This window comes from Triplophysa rosa, unplaced genomic scaffold, assembly GCF_024868665.1.
Source record: "Triplophysa rosa unplaced genomic scaffold, Trosa_1v2 scaffold226_ERROPOS550011+, whole genome shotgun sequence".
Lineage (NCBI taxonomy): Eukaryota > Metazoa > Chordata > Actinopteri > Cypriniformes > Nemacheilidae > Triplophysa > Triplophysa rosa.
The window spans coordinates 28,469-45,456 of record NW_026634242.1 but is presented as its reverse complement, the minus strand read 5'-3'; the positions used below and the strand labels follow the sequence as shown (position 1 = coordinate 45,456).

At 45.2% G+C, this 16,988-nt stretch overlaps 1 protein-coding gene across 2 annotated transcripts in view; it reads left to right on the top strand.

The window, feature by feature from the left end:
- Positions 1-16,281, top strand: part of ppfibp2a (PPFIA binding protein 2a) — a 48,535-nt gene extending 32,254 nt beyond the window's left edge. The window contains exons 7-22 of one of the 2 annotated variants that reach the window (XM_057327389.1): positions 335-396; positions 770-845; positions 1,664-1,758; positions 1,852-1,919; positions 2,917-2,959; positions 3,398-3,439; positions 3,622-3,739; positions 5,440-5,572; positions 5,648-5,767; positions 5,864-6,011; positions 12,228-12,339; positions 12,494-12,582; positions 12,672-12,794; positions 13,027-13,152; positions 15,548-15,736; positions 15,829-16,281. In XM_057327389.1, coding sequence (XP_057183372.1) covers positions 335-396; positions 770-845; positions 1,664-1,758; positions 1,852-1,919; positions 2,917-2,959; positions 3,398-3,439; positions 3,622-3,739; positions 5,440-5,572; positions 5,648-5,767; positions 5,864-6,011; positions 12,228-12,339; positions 12,494-12,582; positions 12,672-12,794; positions 13,027-13,152; positions 15,548-15,736; positions 15,829-16,032 — 1,748 coding nt within the window. In that variant the 3' untranslated portion in view covers positions 16,033-16,281. Of the gene's footprint in view, positions 1-334; positions 397-769; positions 846-1,663; positions 1,768-1,851; positions 1,920-2,916; positions 2,960-3,397; positions 3,440-3,621; positions 3,740-5,439; positions 5,573-5,647; positions 5,768-5,863; positions 6,012-12,227; positions 12,340-12,493; positions 12,583-12,671; positions 12,795-13,026; positions 13,153-15,547; positions 15,737-15,828 lie in introns of both variants that reach the window. The other variant, XM_057327388.1, reaches the window with a different exon arrangement.
- Positions 16,282-16,988: the final 707 nt, after the last annotated feature.

The window sequence follows — 16,988 nt, the reverse complement described above, 5'->3', positions numbered from 1 at the left end:
GTGTGTGTGTGTGTGTGTGTGTGTGTGTGTGTGTGTGTGTGTGTGTGTGTGTGTGTGTGTGTGTGTGTGTGTGTGTGTGTGTGTGTGTGTGTGTCTGTGAGGTGGTGAAGTTTATAGCTCTACTTAACTTCTATATAGAAAAGTTTAAGACCAGTTTGTTTTCTTTTTCTTTGTCCGTAAAACATAATTAGTTTTTGAGTTGTAGACCTTTAAATGTTGACTAAATGAAATCCAGGCAGTAACTAGTAGACATAAACACAAACACACAACCTTGTTTGTTCATATAGTGTATGGTATTTTTATATATGATATTCTTATTTTTCTTTGTCAACAGATCAGGAGCTCCAGAAATTAAAAACAGGGATGGAATCATTAATCGCATCCAATAATGAAAAGGTACATCATTAATAAATCAATTATTGTAGCTGTTATTATCAAATTTAAAAATAAAATCTGGAAATCCCAAACTTTCCAAACATACTGTCAACACACTTCCCTCCCCACTGGTAATGTCCACAGGGTGAGCCGAAGTCAGTTCGAGCACACTGGGGCTTTTGTTCCTCTCAGTGTGTTTATGGACTTGAGTATGTTGAATGTCTGAGAAACAAAATCCAGAGGAGGTTTCTCTGTTTCTCCTGTACTCCAGATCTCAGATTTAGGTTATGATTTATTGCCTTCTCTGTCTATGATGTGTATGTACTAATGTGACACTTACTGATTGTTGTCATTTATTGCCAATTATTTTGATTTATTGTTATTATGTTTTTAGGACCGGCGAATAGGAGAGCTTACTCTACTCCTCAGCCAGTGCAGACAGATCAGTGACATCATGACTTTAGTTCAAGGTAAATCTTACAAACATTTTTTTGAGACAGTTTGATTCAAAGGTGTTTTTATTAAGGCAGCGGCTATTTGCACTAAGTGTAAATAGCAATTGATGCTATTTACACTAAGTTTAAATAGTAGTAAGTTCTGTTTACACTAAGTGAAAATAGCAGCATTTCTTAGCGATATGCTATTTACACTAACCAAAAATAGCTGTAGGGCCTATTTTCTTTGGATTAAGTAGAAATAGTAGTTAGATGCTTTTTACATATAGTGGCAGATAACGTTACAATTTGCACCCCAGTATTGTTGTGCATTAAACATTATACAATAATAACAGACAGTAAATCATTATATTTATAACATTTATTAAAATTATGGCAATTTATTGAGATATTAAAGCCCTATACCTACGCCTAACCTTAGATAACCCTAAACCTAAAGATTATGAATAAAAATGAATTTTAAGTCTTAAATCAGTTTTATTGAAAACAAATGCCTTTATGATCTGTACAGTAATAAAAAGGTTAAGGAAGGTTTTCAGCGGGATTAGAACTCTGGTCTCCCATGCTGAGCTATACAGACTTTACACTTTATGCCACTGAGTCCCTGTTTAAAATGGCGTCAATCTTACACTTTCTCTATTCCAATCACATATTGGTGGGCAGAGCTAGTGTAAATAGTCTCTGCCAACAAGGCGGGCTATTTGTACTCCGTGTAAATAGAGGTGATCTGCTTTTTGTTTTTATTTCTCTGAGGTTGTTTTTAGTAGTAGTAGTAGTAGTAGTAGAAGTAGTTGTTTGTGATAAATAATATGAAACTTATATCATATTTACAGCATCTGGAGACAAATCTGTTCCCATCAGCAGTGAGGAAGATGAACAGAACGGAAGTATAAACATGAACTCGTTAACACACAAGGCTCACACTGAGGTTTGTGTTGTGAGTAATTGTTCATCTTTATATGTAAACTTCTGCTTTTCAGTGATGTTCAGTTTCTTATCTGTGCTTTCTTTTTTGACAAAGTTGACCTTCAGTAGCTCATCTCCTTTACTGGTCTCTTCAGTTTCTTCACAAAATGATGAAAATCCAAGGTAATTGTAACAGTCCACCAGATGAATAACGATGCCACAAGAACAGAAGTAGAATGTCAAATGAAAGGTTTAATAAATCCGGGTGAATAACATAAATGTCCAAGGGGGTGAGTATAATCCAAAAAATTAATCCACAAAATGACAACGGGTAAAATAGAATCCAACAGAATAACATCCACGGAGACTGTAATAGTAGGGTTATTTCCAAAGAGTCCAGGGTAAAGCATATGCGGGACAAAATACATCAATACTGGACAACTAACAAGACAAAACAAAAGGTATAAATAGAGTCCATGGGATAGTGTTCAGGTGGAGTGTAATGAGAGTCAGGTGCGGGGTAATCAATGATGTCAGAGGGGTGCGGGGTCGACGAGGGCGGAGCTGATGTTACAGTAATAGTATATCTTTATTGAGACCTTGTATATTAAGAGAGGAAAAGAAAATATTTGTTGTTATTTTGTAATTATAGCTCCATTATAGCTCCATTATGCCTTTATTGTCGTTCCTGCTTAAACATTCCTCTGTTGCCTGATATTGGTCACAAAATCAACAACTCAACAAATTCAGACCTATACAGTTTTAAACAAATGTAGATTTAATACATCACTACTAATTAGCTCTTCCTGTTATTCAAAAACATTTACTCTGTAACTTTTAATAAAAAAAACACTTTAGTTTTTACATAGGTTAAAACCAAACAGATTAAGTTGTATCCCCAAGTTATTTACCCCAAGGTTTTTTCTCCATTAATTCATCATTGGAGTTTTGGTTCCTTGACTGCTGACATTAGATCATCTTAGGGTGCAAATTCCGTTAAGATTACTTTTATTAGGATGACCTTATTTTTCAATAATTCCATGTACTGTACAGTATTCTTCTCTGTTTGAACTTGTTGCACTTAGTTTTCTCTAAAGCTACAATGCAACAATGCAACTTTAAAATGTAAAAAGTCCTGTATAAATAATATTTTATTGAACTGAATTGTTATTTTCTATAGATCCATCAGCATGGAAGACTTGAAAGCCAGCTCAGAACAAAAGGTTTGGCCAAATCACATCAAATCACTTTGATAAGTTTGATATAAATGTGCTGTGACATATAGTTGCAAATTCACATTACAATTAATAAACCTTAAAATCCAGTGTAACCAACCCGAATGTAGATCATGCAGTTGGTGCTAAAAAATATTTGGGGGGGCTAAGTGCAACAACCCAGACATCGCATCGTAATGTGATTTTATAAAAACAAGCATCTACTACCTGCTGTCCCGTGCTCATTGTCGTCAATGTGGTATGATCTTACTGAAGACTATACGTGTCTTAAAATTCAACTTGACTTTTACAATTTGACAACTGAATGACATAGACACTGCATATACTGATGTACCAATGGTCAGATTAAAATCCAGACTAGTAGCTCTTGTCAAACACAAGGCATGGCTAAGTCTCATCTTGCAAAAATTTGTTGTGTTTCTATAGGCTCTGGAAGGCAAACTGGTAGAGCCTGTCCTGTCAGAAGAGGTACAGTGATTATCAACTTAACCAGTTCTCACTCTTTCATCTACACATTTATCTATTTTGATTCATTCCAGTCTTCTGTTAACTTTAAACTAAGGATGTCTACACAGCTCATGTCATGGCCCTGTTGATAATTGTAGTGCGACATTTTAAACCTATGATTTTATATTTGCCCACTTTTAAAGATTCATCCAGCTGATAACAGACAACAAATACCCCCAGCGATACAGAGTCTATCGCAAAAAAGAGAGAGTGAGGCGAGTGGAACATCAGACCAGAGTTCTCCAGAGGACGTCAGCCTTAGTATGAAACTCTTTTATGTCCCGTTTCGAATGTGCTGCTTATGTTTTTAAACCTAGTTTTAACATTTTATCATCAGTATGTCCTATAGTGTGTGTAAGAGAACAGATTTTAACTTTCCATGTAGACAGGAACATAATCATATACATTTTAGGAATATATAAGCCCTGTCTATCTGGGTTGTTTGGTCTTTGGTTTATTACATTTAGTGTCTATTGCATTTGTCACAATTTTGCAGTATCGCAAAATGGTATAAAAAAAAACTTTTACTTCTTGCTGTAATTTTTTGTTCTGATTATGTAAAGTCAATGCACACGTATTGAGCCCTTGACATGACCTATGCTTATGTAGTATCACTTCTTTTCGTGTGTTGTCTCTTGGGCATGGCTCTCTGGGAAAATTATTGCACAAGATCAGAAGCTTTTAGATATCTGCCCTCTATTCTTGGTCAATCGCTTGAATGTATATTTTTAGTCGATCCTCCACCCATGCTCTGGGGCAAAACCACTTCTACCACCCCTCAAAACCTCTCTCCATCTCCCTGATCCTTTGATGGGCTCTAATGAAAGGGCCTTCAGGAGGGGCAAACAGCCTTCATATGGACCCCACCTGTTTGGCAGTCTCTGGAACCGAAGCATGACTGAAACCACTGCCAGATGTGGCTTGACGGAGCCTTGCAGTCAGGGGCTGTCGACTGGAGACTACCTATGAAACCCAGCTCCATTGGTCTCTGTGTAAAGAGTGCCGCGGTTTTAAATTCATTTCGACAACATTTACATTTACATTACATTCAGGCATTTAGTAGACGCTTTTATCCAAAGCGACTTACTGTACAAAGAAATTAGGAAACAATAAAGTGATTTGTCATAAGGAGGCAATAATACAACAAGCGCTTATACAAAGTTACTAGTTTTCACAAAGCCCTACAAAACATCAGCAAAGAAACTGGGCTGAGCTGCAGTTTTATGTTGATTTATGTGAATTTTTAACAATGGGTCATCAAGAGCTATGTTTTTAAATGTTGCCTGTTTTACAGTTATTCCCTATCTTTCAGTTGCCAACTCTACTGCTCAAATATACTATATTTCTACATTTACAACCTGTATCTTCTCCATGGATACCAGTATTAAGCGTATTGTGTGTAATTGTGTTTTGTCTTTGTTTTCACAAATTAAGGGATGAGTCTAAAATGAGCTTACATTTTAAAAAAGCGTACATTTTATTGAACTTGCTTTACGCTGGATCTTAATCCAGACAAAGTAAATTGAGCTAAAATCCCCTCCACAACAATATAATTGTACAATGATAGATAAATTGCATGTTGCTGCAAACGGGTTAGGACATTGTGTTAATGTGGCAGATAATAATTGTATTATTAACAATAGCTAATCCAAGGCCAGTCCTTATTTGACTTCATCACACTCTCATAATCCAGAGTGCCTTGGCTTGGTTTGATTTTGTTTTCATTTTATTGGATTTTATTTGATGAAATTTTACAGCCTGGTGTCTTGGAATTTCTAGCTATAGTGGGTAATACATATACATTTGTGTAGTGTGAATCATACAAAAACGTATTATTATGAGAAAAAAAATAGCATTTAAACCCCACCCCGAGAAGAATTAGCCACTCCGTAAAGTAGTGACAAATTACCATGAAATTGTGTTTATGAGGATTAGGAATGTGAGATTTCTTTCCCCCACAGGAAACACAGAGAAAATTAAGGATACAACATCTTCTGACCTATCCTCACTGTCGTCTGGAGCCGATTCTGGTGAGCAATCACCTGTGTTACAGGAAAATGTTAAAAACACCAGCATACGCAAACTTTGGGGAAAGTGAGTATGTTTGTGAGTGTGTGTGTTTGTAAAAGAGAGAGCGTGTATCTAAGAATTATGCATGTTTGTGTTGAGGATCAAGAGAACAGGTGTGCTGTCATATGACCTGGAGCCCACCGAGTTCAGGAGAGGAGGGTTCAGGGCCACAGCAGGACCCCGGTTAACACGGACCCCTGATTCAGGACACTCAGCTTGGTAAATGTTGCATTCAAGCAACTAACTGTCAAGTAACTGTTCCTTATATACCTTTTACAAAATATATTGATGTTGGTGTTTTTATGTCTTCATCAGTCTGCACACGCCATTCTGTAAGTGGAACACAGAGCAGGTGTGTAGCTGGCTGGAGGACAGCGGTTTCGGGCAGTATGTCAATTTGGCCCGTCAATGGGTCGATAGTGGTCAAACCTTACTATCTGCCACTCCACAGGAGCTCGAGAAGGTCTACATTTTTATTATTAGAAAAGTATTGTATTATCAATATTTTAGTTATTTTATTGTAAAGTTTAAAATGAAGATTAAAGTTTAAAGTGCAGTTGCATGAGTAGTTTGTGTTCCCTTTCTGTCGGTCTCTCGACGTTGTGTCGAACCGACAGAATGGGTTTGTCTTGAGAACCTATTATCTTCTGAGTATTTAGAAAAGGCCAATGAAAATTGGCGAATGAAATTTGCATGCCGGGCTCCTCCCCGGATGTCCGGGTATAAGAGGGAAGCCGGCGTGCTCATTCATTCACCTTTTGTTCTTCAGAGCCTATGCGTCTGGTGAGCTTCTCTACGATCTGGGTGATCATTCTTTCTGCTGGAATCTACGACATGGACAGCGGACGGTCCCTTCCTGCAGTGACTCTCCCCTGGGCGTCTCGGCACTTCCGGAGGTGTTCGAGCAAATTTCCTTCTATAAAAGAGCAAATTTCTCCAGCGTGGCTTGTCCCGCTGTTCTCATGGGTGCAACACACTCATCGAGGAGGGGGACGGACACAATGCCTGCTTCCAGTACGCTGGGGCAGACGTTGTGGATACGTCCTGCCCGCACTGCAGGCGGTGACGATTCAGACGTTGCGTCACAGGTGGCTGTGTTCCCACGGGACTCAGCCACCACCTCGTTTGCTCCCCGTTCCGTGGCGGCAGGACTACGGCCCTGCCGTCCGCTATGGCAAGCAGCGAGGGTGAGATGAGGATTACTGTGAGCGATAATCCGCCAGCCACGGCTCACGGACCGTTCACACCTCGTTTCGCTCGTCTGACCGTTCCCCAAAAAAGACGGTCCGCCGTCTTATTCCTCAATCACGTATTCGGACACGATGCGTGATGATGAGATGTCTCTTGCAGCATCGGGGGGTGACGTACTGCCATCCGACTCCGACGATTCTTCGGGCTCCCTCCCTCGGGGGGTCGAGCCCAGGAAAAAGCGGATGTCGAGATGTCGGCCATGCTTTCCCGGGCCGCCGTGAGTGTTGGGTTGCAGTGCCCGCACTGCCTCTCCCGGCGCTCGCGGCTGGCTACATGGCACCTCGGGTTTGAGCGCAGCTCCAAGCCGCGCCCGCCCCCAGTGCCGTGTTTACCGGAAGTGCATGAGGAACTTTGTAAGACCTGGAACGCCCCTTCCCGGCACGTTTCACGTCAAACAAAGTTCTGTCACCCTCTCTTCCCCCGAGGTTGAGACGGCTGGAGGATACGTCGGGTCCGTGGGGGGGGGCTCGACCTAGACTCCCGTCCAAAGCATGTGGTGTCTCGGCATCTCTGGTGTCGAGAGCTTACATTGCGGCGGACCAAGCTGCCTCCTCTCTCCACGCTATGGCTCCTGCCAGGCCAGGGCATTGAGAGAGCTCCACGAGGGTAAGACCGACCCAGCGCTTATGCAGGAACTCCGCGCCGCCACCGACCTCGCTCTACGGGCAACCAAGGTGACCACGTGGGCCCTGGGTCGGACGGTGTCCACACTTGTGGTCCATGAGAAACTCCTCTGGCCAATCCTTGCGCAGATGAGTAACGCTGAGAAGATCCACTTTCTCGACATACCCGTCTCGCAAGGGGGGGCTGGTTGGTGTTACTGTCGAGCCGCAGCGGCCCCGTTCACCCCCCGCCCGTCAGGGGGGGCGCGAGACCCGCACGCGGCCTCCCCGGAGGGTTCTCGACAGTAAGAAGCAATCCTCCGTGCCGCAACTCGGCCGCCTCGGCCGTCGAGTCCCGTGCACTGTCTGCTTCCCAGCAGCCCTGGTCCTCTTCGACGCCCTCCAGCTCTGGGGCATCCCCCCTGGAGGAGCAGCGAAGAGGAGACCATCGCCCCATCAGCAGCCGTGGCGAAGCGGCTGTCATGGGAAGACCTCAGGGGGATCGAGGCTACCATTGGGCCCAACCCCAGCCACATCTCTGGGAAGTCGGATAGGGACGGATCCTGCCCCGTCTCTCCATCTGCTGGCACCCTCCGGGGGGCTAGCGCCCACTTACTCTCAAGAAAGGAGAGTTTCTTCTCTCTCTGGGTTATCACAGCCCCTCCCACCCTCTGCACGACGGTGAACGGCAAACTCGACGTTGCATCATGGCGAAGCGCAATGTCGAGTATAAACACCAGCCCTCAGCACTCTCAGTCAGACAGTGCGTTGAGCTGCGCAGTCGCCAGGCAGGAAAAACAGCAGAGCTGATCTCTTCCCTGGGGGACCTCCCCCGGCAAGGAATCCGTACTGCTAGCCATCGAACCACCCCCCGGGGGGACGATGAAAAAGATCGTACCTTAGTCCCCGTCTCATTCTGGGAGCCTGTCTGGCTTCCCAGGCTGTCAGACTGGCTTGGGAAGACGATCCGTCTCGGCTACGCGATCCAGTCGCCTCACGCCCACCAAGTTCAGCATCCGATATACCTCAGTCAGAGGCTAGGATGTTCCCGTACTTCGGGCCGAGGCCGCCACCCTTCTGGTGAAGGGAGGGATCGAGCCCGTCTCACCAGCCGAGATGTTCAGCGGGTTTTACAGCCTTTACTTCATTGTCCCCAAGAAAGGCGGGGGGTTGCGCCCTATCTTGGGTCTGTGTGTTCTGAACAGGCACCTACACTTAGCTGCCTTTCAGGTTGATCACGCAGAAGCGCATCCTGACGTCCGTCAGGTGTCAGGACTGGTTCATGGCAATCGACCTGAAGGACGTGTACTTCATGTCTCGATCCTCCCTCGACATCGGCCGCTCAGACGGTTTGTGTTCGAGGGACGGGCATATCAGTACAGGGTCCTCCCCTTTGGTCTGTCCCTGTCTCCACGAGTCTTTACGAAGGTCGTGGAAGCCGCCCTCCTTCCCCTTAGGGAAGGAGATGTGCGGGTACTAAACTATCTCGACGACTGGCTCAAGTTGGCACACTCTCGAGATCGGTTTGTGTACACACAAAGACCTGGTGCTCCGGCACCTATATCGGTGGGGCTACAGGTCAACTGAGAAAAGAGAAAGCTCTCCCCGGTGCAGAGCATCCTCTTTCACGGTATGGAACTCGACTCTGTCCTCACGAGCGGCCCCGCTCACCCCCCTGTGGGGGGCGCGAGATCCGCGACGAGTAAGCCCGCACCCTCGCGGCCTCCCCGATGCAGCGCGACTGACTAGCGCGCCCGATCAGTGTTGAACTGCCTGAAGATCAGACAGTCAGCGGTCCCCCTGTAACAAGAGGCTCCTGGGATACATGGCATCCTCGGCGGGGGTGGTCCCCCTCAGGTCGATGTACATACGACCACTCCAATACTGGTTGCAGAGTCAAGTTCCTTGGAGAGCGTGGCACACCGGCAGCAGGCGTATGGTCACACGCTTTTCTGCCGACACACCCTAACCCCCTGGTCTCCATGACCTTCTTGCGGACAGGGGTCCCCTTTGGGATGCCTCCCTGCAAGGTTGGGGTGCCGTGTGCAACGGGCAAGCAGTGTCAGGGCGGTGGACGGGCCCCTGCCTGCGTTGGCATTTCAACTGCCTAGAGTTGTTGGTTGTGCTACTTGCATTGAGGAGGCTACTACCTCTCGTGCAGGGAAGCACGTGCTGGTCCGGTCGGACAGCACAGCTGCTGTGGCGTATTCTTTCACTCACAGCAGCTAACATGACTCGCCCGACGCCTCCTCCTCTGGAGTCAGCAGGTGATCAGCTCCCTGCGAGCCACACACATCCCGGGCGTCCTGAACCAGACAGCCGATGCGCTCTCTCGTCAGTTGACGCCTCGCGGAGAGTGGCGACTCCCTCCCCGCGCAGCCGGCTCATTTGGGGCAGTTCGGCCAGGCACAGGTGGTCCTGTTGCCTCCCCGGACTCCACCCATTGTCCGCTTTGGTACTCCCTGTCCGAGGTACCCTCGGCACGGATGCCCTTGCGCACAGCTGGCCGCGGGACAAGCGGAAGTACGCTTCCCCCCAGTGAGCCTCATTGCACAGGTCCTGTGCAAGGCCAGGGAAGAGGAGCATCAAGTGGTACTAGTTACGCCCCTTTGGCCTAACCAGGACTTGGTTCTCGGAGCTGAGGCTCTGACAACAACTCCCCCCTGGCCGCTCCCCCTGGCGGACAGCTTCCCCAGGGGAAGGGGCACGTTACGGCATCCCAGGCAAAACCTGGTCTCCATGTCTGGACGGGACGAGGAGATCCTGAGTGACCCACCCCCGGTCCGGTTGGGACGTCACTCAGGCTAGGGCTTCGGCCACTGGGCGGCTATACGCCCATAGGTGGCGCCTCTTCTCGTCCTGGTGCTCTTCTCGGCGAGAAGACCCGCGGAGTTGCTCGGTCGGGTACGAGCTGTCCCTTCCTCAAGAGAGACTGGGGAGTAACCTCTCCCCCTCCACACTGGGAATGTATGTAGCCGCTACGGCCGCTCATCATGACCCAAGTGCTGGGTAGCCTCTGGGACAGCACGACCTGGTCATTAGGTTCCTAAGGGGCGCGAGAGGGTGACCACCTTATCCGCGCTCCGTACCCTCTTGCGACCTAGGTGGCGGGCCTCAAGAGGCCCCGCCCCCTTCGAGCCTCTCGGGGTTGCCGCTCTTTCTCAGTCTTGATAAAGACGGCTTTCCGCATGGCGCTCACCTCCAAGAGGGTAGGGGATCTACAAGCACCCTCCGTGTCCACAGATTGCCTAGAACTCGGGGCCGGGATTCTCACGTTATCTTGAGACCCCGCCCCGGCTACGTGCCCAAGGTTCCCACCACTCTCCCGAGAGACCAGGTGGTGAACCTGCAGGCGCTCCCCACCGGGGAGGAAGACCCAACCTATCCGTGTTGTGTCCAGTACGCGCACGGCGCCTCTACTTGGACCGCACGCAGAGCCCAGAAGCTCTGAGCAGCTCTTTGTCTGTTTCGGAGGTCAGCAGAAGGGAGGGCTGTCTCCAAACAGAGGCTGGCGCACTGGATCGTGGATGCCCTCGTTAGGGCATACCGATCTCATTTCGCCCCTGCCCGTTGGGGGTGAGGCACACCCCTCATGGGCACTGGCTCAGGGCGCCTCTCTGGCAGACATCTGCAGAGCTGCGGGTTGGGCTATGCCCAACAACTCCGTGAGGTTCTAATACCTACGCGCGGAACCGGTGTCAGCCCGCATCCTGGCAAGGTGTGGGACCGGCAGCTGGTAGGGCATACGCCTGCGGAAGCCCTTCCCCCTCCGGGGGGAGCAGTGGCGATCCCGCCTCACTTCTTTCCCCTCGGGTAAAGAACAGGCATTCCATCCATCACTAAGCACCCTTCCAGGGGACAGGCTGGGCAGAGCAGCCCTGCCCCCTTAGGCCGGGGAACAGTTGAGTTATCTCCCACATAGCTCTAACCGGACCTAGTGCTCCAGACGTGGTAACCCCCCCTCCGTGGGCTGTTCCGTCTGATGTATCCTCATGAATGGTTCCCACCTTGGCAACCCATGACCTCCCCAGGTGGACTCCCACCTTGCGGTTAACTCCTGCAGTCCGCACATTCCTCCCATGAGTTCTCCCCTGATGGTGAGACCATGTGGTGTCTCCACTAATTCCTCCCTACGGTAGGTAGTGGCCTCTGCAGCGTTTTTCCCCCCGGGGGGGATAATGCTTACCCAGTGGCCCGTACGGTGCCGGGCGGCTTCTCGCCATTTAGAGAACTAGGCCTCCGCCCGTGACGGCCGGTGACAGGGGCTTCCCAACTTTGTGTAAAGCTCTGGGTCCCCCTTCCTCTCCACTGGAGGGTCATAATTTCGCGTTAGCGTGTTCGTCTGACTCGCCCAGGCCAGTCAACGTCGCTCCGCAGAGATTGTGACGCGGCTCAGTGCTGTGGCGTTTTCCATAGGAACCCCATTCTGTCGGTTCGACACAACGTCGAGAGACCGACAGAAAGGGAACGTCTTGGTTACGGATGTAACCTCGGTTCCCTGATGGAGGGAACGAGACGTTGTGTCCCTCATGCCACAACACTGGCCGCCCACCCCAGCGGTCGGGGGAGGATGCTTTAGGCTCCTCAGACCAAAGGTGAATGAATGAGCTTCCCTCTTATACCCGGACATCCGGGGAGGAGCCCGGCATGCAAATTTCATTCGCCAATTTTCATTGGCCTTTTCTAAATACTCAGTAGATGATAGGTTCTCAAGACAAACCCCATTCTGTCGGTTCGACACAACGTCTCGTTCCCTCCATCAGGGAACCGAGGTTACATCCGTAACCAAGACGTTTTATTTACAAATGTGTTTGTATTTCCTGCAGGAGATTTGTATTAAACATCCTCTGCACAGAAAGAAGCTGCAATTGGCACTCAGAGCCTTTAATAACAAGTCAATGGAAAAATCTTCTGAACTTAATCACATCTGGGTTACACGTACGTACTGTCACCAATGAATTACATTTAACATGGGGAATGATCTTAGAAAGGCCTTTACATGTTCTATGAGAATAATGCATGTCACCCTTTCTTTAAGTCTGTATCTGCAATATTATTTGCTTAGTTTTATATTGTCACTTTGCATTTGAAGGCTGGTTTGATGACATTGGCTTACCGCAATACAAAGATCAGTTCTATGAGAGCAGGGTTGATGGACGAATGCTACAGTTTTTGACGGTGGTAAGAGTAGCTATATGATCGACCGGAATGTTAAAAATAACATCTCGTCACATTTATGATGTACTGTAACTGATTTTTTTCTCTCTCAGAATGATCTACTGTTCCTGAAAGTCACCAGCCAACTCCATCATTTGAGCATTAAATGTGCTATCCATGTTCTTCATGCCAACAAGTTCAACCCACACTGCTTGAGACGGAGACCAGGGGACGAGGTCAGACAAATGGGTGCATTACATTTATGACATTTAAAAGCATTACAGATGCTTTTATCATCCTCTGGGAGTCAAAGCCATGCTCTGCTCTGCTCATGCAATGCTCTACAAATTGAGAACACTACTTATAGGAATAAAAATACAGACATGGAGAATTGGAAATTCATCAGACAATTAGATGACACATTGTTTTAAACTGATTTTAAACTGTTTTTGCTTGTTTTCCATACAGAATAAGACTTCTCCCTCTGAGGTGGTTCAGTGGTCTAATCACCGTGTGATGGAGTGGTTGAGGTCAGTGGATTTGGCCGAATATGCTCCAAACCTTAGAGGCAGTGGAGTTCATGGAGGCCTGGTTGTAAGTCGTTGACTTTCATTCCACATTTAAGTATTTCTGGTAATGTAGCTAATGTGAGACAAAACTGGAGAGGATTTATGGTTCATTGAGTTAGGTCCTCCCCAGTCCAACTATACTACAAAGTTATTATGTCACAACCATGAACACAATCTCTGCATCCGAAATCGCCTACTTGCATACTATATAGTAGGCAAAAATGAGTGTGAGTCATGAATAGTATGTCTGAAACCTCAGTATGCAAAAAACAGTAGGCGAGAAATACCCGGATGGTCTACTATTTCCGCCGAGATTCGTGAGTGTGGATTGGACGGACACTTCTCTATCCAATGATGTCACGGGAGCTGAGCAACGGTCAGCAAATTTCAAAAGTGAATCAAATAAAAATAGCGTAAACTTCAAAGCGGGTGTCCGTTTTTAAATGTAAGTACAGAATAAATAATTTCGGTAACGATTTAGATTACGGCCAGCAATGTACCGCATAATTAAACAGGATTTACAGCATAAGTAATTGTAACAATAATGTACCTCTACAGTACATATCTGTAGATAAAGCGGAACAATATGTAAAATTTGGGGAATAAAGGGGTAAGAGTTGGGAAAATTAAAAAAATATTTATGAGGGAACTGCATGCCATATTAACTCAAAATATCAACATTGATTTTGTACGTTACACATTAAAACTCATTAAAATAACTCATAATAACTCATAATTAAAAGAAATGATTTGTGACCAACAATCCTAAAATCAATCAAATAAAAATTAATCCTAAAGTCAAAACTCAAAAGTCAAATTTACAGTTGACAGACTGCGTGCTTCATTCTTGCTGTCACATCATTTCCCCTTATTTCGTGTTTGCTATAATAATGAAATAAGAACCTCGTACTTAATTAATATCCAAAGTAGCTTATTTATGGGTACATTGCAATTACAAAAATGTAGTGTGTGTTCACGCTAAGACTGATGTATAGCAAACTGCAGGTCATGCATACCATGTAATATTAAAATAGTTACCCCTTAGTTTTAAAATACTTAAAGTATAAAGTTTTTTTTTTAATTTTCTGACTTCTTCCCCAAACTTTGCATATTGTTCCCCTTTATCTACAGATATGTACTGTAGACGTACATTATTGTTACAATTAGTTACACTGTAAATTCTGTTTAACTATGCAGTACGTTGCGGGCCGTAATCTAAAGCGTTACCATCATTTCTAGTGAATAAATAATGTTTGTACCGACGCCAGGTACAGGTTGTTGTTAATATGGGTGTATGGGTCAAATGACCATAAAACATGGCGGACGCAGTATGTCCGGAATGTATTCATACTAATCCCACTCATACTATATAGAACATACTGTTTTAACGGCCGATGGGGAGGTACTTATTCAAATTCAGTACAATCTGCCACAGTAAGCTTTCCTGTGGCTCAGTGGTTAGAGCATGGCATTAGCAATGCCAAGGTCATGGGTTTGATCCCAGGGATTGCACATATTTAGTAACAAATGTATAGTATAATGCAATGTCAGTCGCCTTGGATAAAAGCGTCTGTCAAGTGCATAAAAATGTGAATGTAATATATTTTTTAAATGTATGCGATTTCGGACGCAGCAAGTAACATACACTTTCTTTTGCGGCAAGCTCATTCAGGTCAGCAAATAGTGCCTAAGCAAATAAATAGGGAGTTAAACACTTCAGGAAGTTCCATTAAAATAAAAAGAGGTGCTGCATTGTGGCCATGACGCTGGGGCAAGGAGCCAGGAGAGTCAAGAGTTACGGTGTTCTGTCCAATTGTGCTACCCTGTCGAATTTTGCTACCTCCATACAAAACAGGACTAACCCCTCCCCCAACCCACCCCAAACCTTAGTTACCCTTCCCCAGCCCAAACACAACAAGATGGTAGCAAAATTCGATGGGTAGTATAAATCGACAGAACAACGGCCGCCGAGGAGGCTGGTGAGCGTTAACACGACTGCGGCGTACCGAGGGCGCTTGCAGGTCCTCGTGGCTGTGATGGGGGAAGCCAGGAAGGCCACTTCGCCCCGACACTATTTTGACAGTATTTTGGTATTGCAATTAAATTTTGTTCATACAAACAAGGCACAAACTAATTGTTCTCTATGAATGCATGTGTATATTTCCATTTGAAAATATTTTGGTGGGTATATTGAACTTCTTTAGGTGGGTCCTGAAGTTTAAAATGTGGCAGTACCTGTAAAATACTATATGCTACATTAAGAAGGTTGTTGTCTGCTTGAGTTTTTCTGAATTACTGAATTTAGAAAGGCATATTTTTTCCAGAAGTGGTCCTTCAATTTCAAGACTCCCCCTACAGTAATACAATTAAACTAACTAAATAAATTGTAATTTCAAAAATTGTATATTTTTGTTCATCAGATTCTGGAGCCTCGCTTTAACTCTGAAACTTTGGCCATGCTCCTCAACATCCCCCCACAGAAGACCCTCCTCAGACGGCACCTCGCCACCAACTTCAGCACACTTGTTGGATCTCAGGCACAGCAAGAGAAACGGGAATTTGCCAATGCCAGCGGGCATGCTCCGCTTACCACCACTGCCAAAGTCAGGGTATGATATTTCTTTATTTCATGCTACATATCAAAATATGAGCTATTTCCCATCACAGCAGTAACAGTGTTCCTGTGATTTCTCTGTCATAGCCAAAGAAGCTAGGCTTTACCCACTTCAGACAACTAAGAAAGCTCAAGACAGAAGAATCAGCAGATTTCATCTGTCCCATGGAAACAAGGACCCCACCGATTCTAAGTGGGTCACCAAAGCGACTCTTTGTGAGCTTCAGAGACATCAGTCCTGTCTTAGATAGTGACTTAAACAGACTGGAGCAGGCTGGGTCTTCAAGTTGACTCACTGCTTCCTCTCTTCAGGAAATCAAACCCTGCAGCTCCAGTAAGATCAGTTAATGCCAGTACTGCTTCAGGAACCTCAGTATTAATGACATGAATCGGTATAAAAATAGATTAATTCCCAGCATACCATCTGAATCTTCTAAAAAGCAACAGAAATGATTGAGTCATTTTTTAAAAGGCTGTAGTATCTTTGAAAATGTGCAATGCCGAAAATGTAACTTAATACTTTAATAAATAATTTATACCATCTAGAGAAATCTTTAGTTTCTTTCTCCATTTTTTGTTCTCCTTCATTGCTTTTGGAAACATTATAGCAAAAAAGTTTGTGCCAAATTAAAACGATCCATTAAAAGGCTAGCTTTATATGCATATAATATCCAGCATGACACATCCAACATTACAAAATATTGCATGCATTAATAACCAGCTTCATCAGGCAAGATCTTGTGTGAATCGTTGCTCCACTGATTCCTGGGTAGACGCAAAACGTTCATTGCATTTGTGGTAAAATGCTGCCGCCCTCTGGGGAAAAAGTAAAAAGGTTCTTATAAAGTTCCTCATCTGAAGTGTTAAAGATCAGTTGCCACTGGCTCATGGCATACGGACTTTAGCTTTTCTAGAGCAGTTTTGGAAAAATATGTGTAAAATATGAAAGATGTGTTGTGTTATATTTTATAGTTTTATTCTATAAAGATAAAGACTTGTTAGTGTTTAATGTTATTTTATTTTGGAACAAAGTATTGCCAGTAAATTACATACATTTTAATCTATACATTATAACAGTTTTATAATGGTTATGATGATCATGTAAAACACAATTAACAAATAGGAATATTGTCTGTATAATAAAACATACTGTATAATAAAAATACATTTATACACAAATACATGATAATTGCTATTCAGAGTTTAATCAGTCACACCAATCAATAACTTCATAATCTTTTTGTGTA